General features: G+C 41.9%; 1 protein-coding gene across 3 annotated transcripts in view; it reads left to right on the forward strand.

Annotated features, from left to right (window-relative positions):
• The window catches only part of OPHN1 (oligophrenin 1), a 35,366-nt gene extending 30,736 nt beyond the window's left edge, over nt 1-4,630 (forward strand). For 2 of the 3 annotated variants that reach the window (XM_053474187.1, XM_053474188.1), the window contains exons 19-25: nt 377-536; nt 1,373-1,517; nt 2,058-2,330; nt 2,417-2,582; nt 2,893-2,943; nt 3,728-3,778; nt 4,218-4,630. In XM_053474187.1, the coding sequence (XP_053330162.1) occupies nt 377-536; nt 1,373-1,517; nt 2,058-2,330; nt 2,417-2,582; nt 2,893-2,943; nt 3,728-3,770 (838 nt within the window). In that variant the 3' untranslated portion in view covers nt 3,771-3,778; nt 4,218-4,630. The remainder of the gene's footprint in view (nt 1-376; nt 537-1,372; nt 1,518-2,057; nt 2,331-2,416; nt 2,583-2,892; nt 2,944-3,727; nt 3,779-4,217) is intronic. The other variant, XM_053474189.1, reaches the window with a different exon arrangement.
• Nucleotides 4,631-9,074: the final 4,444 nt, after the last annotated feature.

A 9,074-nucleotide genomic window follows, 5' to 3' on the forward strand; every position in this document is an offset into this window, starting at 1 on the left:
ATCACTGTTGTGATTTACTACTTAATTTGTTAATAAAATATAAAAAAAAAAGAGAAAAAAAAAGAATGGTCTATAAGTGGCCACGTGAGCTTCGTGAGAGTATTAGTTTCGCAATAACTGCATTGCTAGTTGTTGGCTATCCTTATCTCACTGATGCGTTATAATTTATGGAGAAATATCTATCCATATAGGCAGAAGAGAAGAAATGTAAAGTGATATTGAAAATGACTTATGTGATTTAGTGCTTCAGTTGATTAACATTTAAACATTTAATGGCTGTCATTGGTGATAAATTGATTATTCACTTGTACTGTGTATAACTGTAAATGATATATAATCTAGCCTTTCTGTTTCTCCTTGTTCTAATCATTTGCAGAGTTTGTGAATACAGCAAGGAGAACCTTATGTCTCCATCTAATATGGGAGTCATTTTCGGTCCAACTCTGATGAGAGCTCAGGAGGACACAGTGGCTGCCATGATGAACATAAAGTTTCAGAATATTGTGGTGGAGCTTCTCATAGAACACTGCAATAAGGTAAGCTCCCCCGATTTTACAATTACTTATCAAAGCAGTAGGATAAGGCACTCAATATTAACAGCAAAACATGTATTCTCCTAAAATGTAGAAGTGTATGTACTACATAAAAATAATTATGATATTTGCAGCACAAATTCATTACGCATGATGGAAGGCCTTGAAAAATCACATAGTTCATTCATTGACAAAAGTGATAAGAAAACGCCCTGATTTTAACTATGCATTGAATGGGGCTAGCCAAGCGCTCTCTTGGGGTAATTAATGTGTAATCAAGTCATTGTGGTTTATACACTAAAGGGAGTGTTAACAGGAGAGTTGTGTTTTCAACTTTAGGGATCATTGTCATGGCATATTTCATGTAACAAGCATGTAGATAGAGAACCTGCCTACTTTTTTTAGGCTGCCACTAATGGAATATAACACTAGACACTGCATCTATGTACTTAGTCTCACTAGCAGCTATTGGGTGGAAAATATGCTTGGTAGCTACTTCACGCGGTTCAACATCTGCTCTAACCATTCACAGAAACCAAGCATGTACAGTTGAGTATTTTGGAACTGGTTACACTGTTTCATTACTCAATAAAGCACAATTGCATTTAAATCTTTCCCTGGGTTGACTTGTAGTGTACATCCATGACACATTAACCAAAGAAATGTTATTGCCATGTATAAAATGTTTCGGAGAAACTGTTAATATGGCTAGGTGTAGCAATCTAGGGTTTTTCTGGTATATTATGAAGAACGAATCTACTCTGTTATGAACGCTGTGTCTCAAGTGATAGAACTACATTAAGACCTGACCTTCCGTTGGTCATCTTTGTCCTTTGCAGATATTCTCTGGTCCTCCTGAAGAAAACACTGTTCCTCCTGTTCCACCGCCAAGAATAACCCCTCGCACCCACAAACCCATCACCATATCCAAGCGGCCTGTAAGGGGAAGACCTGGGATACAGCATGGATTAAGTGAAAGTGAGGGTAAGGCACTTTAACACATTCTAACACCCTAATGTTGGTTGCTTATTCATTATCTAGTCAAATGTCAAGACACAACATCAAATGTGGTGCCACATTTGTAAAATCAAATTTAAAAATGACATGCAATCACCGCATAATCCCATACATACACACAACTTTTTTGTAGATTTTCTTAATTGTTTTAGGTCCTAGACATGTATAGCTATATATACTTGACCAGCTGAGTTCTATTCACCTAAGCAAATAAAAAATAGAAAAAAGGAAGGCGATATGAAAAAATCTAAATGTGTCTGTATATTTAATGTACAAACCTGAGCTGTAATAGGTGATATATTTCTAGGGGTGCCTGTTCTAGTCCTCACCTAGGGCACATCCCCCCCCCCCCAGCTGTATCCCAGACCTGTTAGGATACGTTCAGGGTGTACAAAGACGTTCACAGTATAAAAGGACCTGCGTCAATTGATATTCCGAACCTACTGTTTAGAGCAGCAGACCTAGGGATGTCTATAACTGTGTCAATATAAATGTTTTCATTTTTAGATGAAATTTTAGTGCAAAATGGCTCCATTACGAACAGTAATGACCCCCCACTTCCACTGCAACGGAAAAAATTGCCTTCAAGGCCGGATGCTCAGCCATCAGATACTTATTATGATATAGATGTTGCCAAGATGGTCTCCATTATGCAAGACAAAGGATCCAAAAGTGTAACAAACCATGTAAATGGGGAGCTGCCTCAGTACGCTGTGATTAACAGAGCATCTCCACAGTATGCCAAAAGGCCCCCAACCCGACCAACAAATCAGAGAGAAAGTAAGACTTTGTTTTGCTTCTGCCAAAAACAAATGATCAGAGATGTTTTCACCCACAGCTTAAATTGGAATTGTCTGATTCTATAGGCGAAGGCGATAACGGCAGCAAAGCTCGGACACCTGGAGAGAGGCCGGTAATCTGCCGCCCTCCAGTACGCCCTCCAGACCCACCCTGCAGGATAGCACTGGCCCAGAAAACAGAACCAAAAACAGAGATCATCTCAGGAGGAAAGGAAGACATTCCATCTTCAGTGTAAGCATCTACCGCTTTCAGTTCTACCATGTGTTCAAAAGTGTCCCTGACTGACTTCTATAACCATGTGGGTAAGATGAAGTTTTAGGGAAAGGTCTAATTATTAATTACCTTTCCTGCTCACCGCTGGTTTTATTGTGCTTGTTAACCCCTTAAGGACAGTGGGTTGTCCTAACAGTTCCCTGACAGGGAGACGTGCATCATTTCTTTACTCGGCGGGAGAGTTGTATCTTATATTTGCAATAAAAAAAATTGACAAAATTGACAGTTTTTTAATATACCATTTTTTTTTTTATTTTTTTTTTTACAGGGTTGCATCTCGCACCAAATTTTTTGAGAGTGCGTCTAGACCAAGGGGAAGGTAAGTTTCTTATTTTGCATTATTACTGTATGGAATAGAAATAAGACAAAGCACTTATGTCTATGTAGAAATGTTTATTTATATAATATTTTCTGGAATGTATGGTAATGTTTTTGGAGAAAGCAAGCACGTGTATTTTATATCATGAATACATCTAAATGCCTGACAAGTTGGTGTTTGCCCTTAAAAAAATTTATTCCTTGGCATAGAGACAAAGAATGTGATGGCTCATCATTCGGCCTATGTATTTCTTACCTGTTAAAACTTTGGTTCTTTGTCTTGCCTTAAATTCCACATATCTATATACCATATACCTATCTGACACATGTTTATATTCCCTCACTCTATTAACCACTACTACTTCTGCTGGAAGGCTTTTAACTATCACTGTGATGTCAGGATGAGAGGTCAATATGCTGTACCAATTCTCATGTAAACACTGCCAGCTGGAACCCTGGTTTGCTTTACCAATTGTAATAGAATATGACATGACTGCCCCTTGTGGTGAAAGTTTAGCATGGCATATATTTTCTTAAAAAGCTGAACAAGCCAGGTAATGAGAGAAGAGGCAATGGTTTAGCCAGGGCCAAATTAACCGCCGAGACAACAAGAGGCAGATAGCAGAATAGCTTGCTAAACGATGGAAATCCAAAGAAGGAACCCATCCTTGTTATGGTCACATAGGCAATCTTAACAACGTTAATATCACAGCACAGCTTACTGTATCAGGATCCGTAACATTTACCACTGAACTAATACATCTGTTGGTTTATGTCCCATATAGCCCACCATCCCCTCCCAATAGGATCGCCATGGAGGAAAGCTGAGGAATGAGGTATTATTTTTTTTTTCCATGTTCTCCACGTATTCTAATGAACAGCAGTGTATTTACATTTGGTGCTGCCCTAGGTCTGACCTAAGTCAGCGCCCCCTCCCCAGCCACCATGGAGCCCAGCACCTTTTAATGCAGTCTATAGAGGTTGTGTCGAGCTGGGAAAAAATCACCCCCGGTAATCGGCCTATTGAGCAGCACTACAGCGAGGGGCCTGATCACCCAAGAGTGTGATCTGCCCTGTGGTTTTGCAGAAGACGGACTGCCACCCGACCTGGTCCTGCCACCATAGGCCTCGTCAACCTAGTCCAGGATATGTCACTACTCAGGAAGTCTTATAAGAAACCATTTCAAAGTTTGTAATGAAGCAAAGTGCAAACAATGAAGCAGATAATTACTTGGGTTTATGGCAATTGCTTAAAATGTTTCTACTCTTTCTCAGGAGGAGACACGAACGCTCCCTGGCTGGTCCAAGGAAACCCTTTATCCAGTTCTGCAAGCAGGCCATAGTGATACAAGCAGACCATGCATTGGGCTTCAGATGATCCTTCTCATTCCTCCCTTCACTTTTTTCCTTTGGGGTGTTTTGGGAAGTATAATATTGTTCTTCTGAAAAACATTGGCCACCACATGGAAAGAAGAACATTTACTGGTCTAAATCCCCTTGTAGTGGGATATTTACAGAATGTCATAAGTGTGATAGGAGGAGGTGTCCAATATTCTGTCCACCTCACTTAAACAGACTTCCTTTATGCCATGTTCTTCGGAATCTTTGGCACAGTGTGTGACTGCCAAAAGACAAGACTTTTGCAGAATCAGTTATGGACTTCTGTAGTAAAACTATTCATGTGCTAATATTTATTGATGGATTAAAAAAAAACGTATTACCCCCTTCAAGGGAGGGAAACAAATAGAGCTGAAACAACGAATCGATAAAATCGATAATAATCGATAACGGAAATCATCGATAACGATTTCCGTTATCGATTAATCGAGTGATCAATTCGTTGTTGGAGCACTCGGCTCCTTTTACTTACCTCCGCGAGCGTTCCCCGCTTCTGCTACATGCTCTGCAGTCTCCGCCTTCTTCAAGCTACGTGACGGATGTGACGCGTTCCGGAGGTAAGTATTCTTCTGTCTATGTGCACGGATCGCACAGAGCCACTCGCACAGAGCGAATCGCTCTGTGCGAATGGAGCCACTCGCACAGAGCGGTTCGCTCTGTGCGAGTGGCTCCATTCGCACAGAGCGGTTCGCTCTGTGCGAGTGGCTCCATTCGCACAGAGCGGTTCGCTCTGTGCGAGTGGCTCCATTCGCACAGAGCGGTTCGCTCTGTGCGAGTGGCTCCATTCGCACAGAGCGGTTCGCTCTGTGCGAGTGGCTCCATTCGCACAGAGCGGTTCGCTCTGTGCGAGTGGCTCCATTCGCACAGAGCGGTTCGCTCTGTGCGAGTGGCTCCATTCGCACAGAGCGGTTCGCTCTGTGCGAGTGGCTCCATTCGCACAGAGCGGTTCGCTCTGTGCGAGTGGCTCCATTCGCACAGAGCGGTTCGTGAGTGTGGGTGCAGGGCAGAGTGGGGGTGGGGGTGCAGGGCAGAGTGGGGGTGGGGGTGCAGGGCAGAGTGGGGGTGGGGGGTGCAGGGCAGGAGACTGGGTGCAGGGCAGAGTGGGGGTGGGGATGCAGGGTGTGAGTGTGGGTGCAGAGCAGAGTGGGAGACTGGGTGCAGGGCAGAGTGGGGGTGGGGATGCAGGGCAGGGTGTGAGTGTGGGTGCAGGGCAGAGTGGGTGCAGGGCAGAGTGTGAGTGTGGGGGCAGGGCAGAATGTGGGGGCAGGGCTGGGTGCAGGGCAGAGTTAGAGACTGGGTGCAGGGGCACAGTGCAAAGTGCTGGGTGCAAAGTGCCAGTGCTGGGTGCAAAGTGCCAGGGCTGGGTGCAAAGTGCTGGGTGCAAAGTGCAAAGTGCTGGTGCAAAGTGCTGAATGCTGGGTGCAAAGTGCTGGATGCAAAGTGCCAGGGCTGGGTGCAAAGTGCTGGGTGCAAAGTGCCAGGGCTGGGTGCAAAGTGCTGGTGCAAAGTGCTGAATGCTGGGTGCAAAGTGCTGGATGCAAAGTGCCAGGGCTGGGGCAAAGTGCTGGGGGCAAAGTGCTGGGTGCAAAGTGCCAGGGCTGGGTGCAAAGTGCTGGGTGCAAAGTGCTGGGTGCAAAGTGCTGGGTGCAAAGTGCAAAGTGCTGGGGCAAAGTTTCTTGAACAGTAATAGTCCACCTCTTTTCAGAATGTTTGGGGTTATTTTGTTTCATAAATATTGTGTTTGGGTTCTTGTACTTTGAAAATATTGTTTTTTATTACATCATAACAAAATAAGAATGTTAATGTAAATTTTAAGTTGTTTTTTAACATCCAGTTCATTAAATTCTTTTAAATAAACGAAAAATTTGCATATTGTTTTTTTTTATCCGATTAATCGATTAATCGAAAAAATAATCGGCCGATTAATCGATTATTAAAATAATCGTTAGTTGCAGCCCTAGAAACAAATGACAAAATAATGGCATGTATTTATATGTGCAAGAAGAGTGAAGATTTTGCATAAACGTAAAAGTGAGCGGACTCAAAAATTCCTTTCCTGGCTACTAACCTTTTCCTGCAAGCTGGTAAAGCTTTTTCCAGCTTGAATATACATACAGTATCTACCTTTAGCTTTGAAAGTGTCACTTTTTAACCCTTTCCAACGTTTTAAAATCAGTAAGTAGATTCAGTATGATCGATGAGATATTACTATATTGCTAAGAGTAAAATATTTTCTCACTCAATTCTTCAAGCCAGCAGCCAACCGTTATATAAATAATTTATTTCACAAACAGGCAATTTGTAAGCTGAGGAGGTATTTTAATTTTCCAAAAGTAGTATTTGATCTACAATGTGAATCTACGATGTGAACATATTCCTTCCATAGCCTCCTACAGACAAAATAATTAACAAAATAACCGTTTTCATGCTAGCAATGTATGTGAACTACGTTGTGTACAGTTAGTTTTGTTTTCTATATTGAAGAACCATTTCTTTCTCTCTCGTATATAATTTATATATATTTTTAAATAGGTCAACTTTTGTTGACCTACATTTACATTTTATGGAGTGGTGAACATTCCTTCGGGATTCCAAGGCACAGAATGCTACTGGTTTAAGTAGACCAGGATACAGGTGAACCGTACTGTACCAGTGATCAACTCCAGTCTGCAGACATTAACCTCCTGTGCACTTTTTTCCCTTTGTCTTGTAGCCATAGATTTTGTGTATGTGAATAACTTTGTAAATGTTATCTGTATATGTTTCTAGTGTCTAGATGAAGGGTCACAATTCCAGTATTTTATGGAATAATGGAGAAATAATATGAAATAAACACAATGTACCTGTAAAGAAATGTTTTAAGATATGTCATTCTGATATCAGATTTGCTTATAACAGGGCATGATCTTCCTATATTAGCATTCAGGGTAGATCAGTTGAACTGCCCAATAAAACATGTACAAAATACATATGCAAAGGTAGAATGAGATGACGTGCCTTTTGATGTGAGGTGAGGTAGGTTTAAAATGAACCTAAATGTGAATGCACGTAGCTGCTTATGTTGAACACAGCTTCAATGGTGGAGGAGCTGATATGGCATAAATTCAGGCTTTGCGTGGATGTTGATGCACAGACACACTATGCTCCTGGCACACAAACTGTTTTACTTTGCTAAAGCTGTACTGTTCCAATGTTCATTGGGCAAAGGTTGTGACTGTCCCTTTAAATTGCAAAGATATAACTACAAAAACTGAAGAAGAAAAAAAAAACAGCTAATAAGATTCTTATTTTCAACCGGTGCAAAGTAGGGCCTAATCTTGGACTGAGAACACGGTTACAAGCTAGGTAGTACTGAACATGGTTGACCTTACATAGACCTCATCGGATAATACACATGAATTATTATCTGAAATTATTACTCATCAATGGCATTGGAAGGGTACTTGTGTTTACAAAGTAACTTAAAAAAATCCACTTACAGTAACACAATTAAATTTGAAACATATTACTGGATCAACTGTCTCACTGAAAAGGGTCACCTCATATTTACTTTATTATTCATAGCCTATATTTTTATATTTTTTTTTCCAAGTCATTATGTTTAGATGAAACAAGTCAGACTAAATGTAATGTAAAATTACACCATTACCAGCCTCTTCAAGTGTCATTGTGTTGAGCAAGCATGCCAAGTATGGAAATGGTGCAATCGCTTTAATCTTTAAACATGGGGTTATGTGTAATAAGTGATTCAAATGCTATAACATTTCAAGTATTCTTTTTAATATAGCAATCAATGAGATTGTCTAATCAAAAGTAACAACTTATCATCTTTGCATTAGAACCACTTTTTATACAACCCCCAATATAACATCAGGATTTACTTACAGGGACCACCAGCGTTCCTTCGAGAGCACCATTCATCTTCGTATAAGGTGCAGAAAGACCTCTGTAGGCTCAGTTCTGCTACAAGCATCACTCCAGTTGTGACACAAAAACCAATAATATCATAAATACTGCATAGTCACTAATTGTGAGTTTGGGAATCCATCCAAATCCCTAAAGGTGGAACACCAGAATTCGTAACGCCATACTTGACCAAAGAATTTTACTCTCATTGAATTTTGGGACAAACCCTATTTTCAAACTTTATTACCCCCTATCAGCTCAGCATATTAGCAGGCTACCTAGTTTGGCCCCTCAAATGCTTAGACCCTAGTGCAGGGGCATCCAACGTGCGGCCTGCAGGCCAAATGCGTCCTGCCAGACTTCGGGGTGCAGCCTGCGTGAAAGGTGCAGTTAATGACAAAGCAGCGTAGAAAATCTTTTTTTATGCTTCAGTGCGGCAGAGCCTGTCCTGGTGTGTGTGTGTTTGGGTGTCGGTGTGGTAGAGCCTGTCCTGGTATGCGTGTTTGGGTGTCGGTGTGGCAGAGCCTGTCCTGGTATGTGTGTTTGGGTGTCGGTGTGGCAGAGCTTGTCCTGGTGTGTGTGTTTGGGTGTCTGTGTGGCAGAGCCTGTCCTGGTGTGTATGTTCTGGTGTCGGTGTGGCAGAGCCTGTCCTGGTGTGTGTCTGGGTGTCAGTGTGGCAGAGCCTGTCCTGATGTGTGTGTGTGTGTGTGTTTGGGTATCAGTGTGGCAGATCCTGTCCTGATGTGTGTGTGTGTGTGTGTGTGTGTGTGTGTGTGTGTGTCTGTTTGGGTGTCTGTGTCACCGAGCCTGGCCTGGTGTGTGTGTCTG

This window comes from Spea bombifrons, chromosome 8, assembly GCF_027358695.1.
Source record: "Spea bombifrons isolate aSpeBom1 chromosome 8, aSpeBom1.2.pri, whole genome shotgun sequence".
Lineage (NCBI taxonomy): Eukaryota > Metazoa > Chordata > Amphibia > Anura > Pelobatidae > Spea > Spea bombifrons.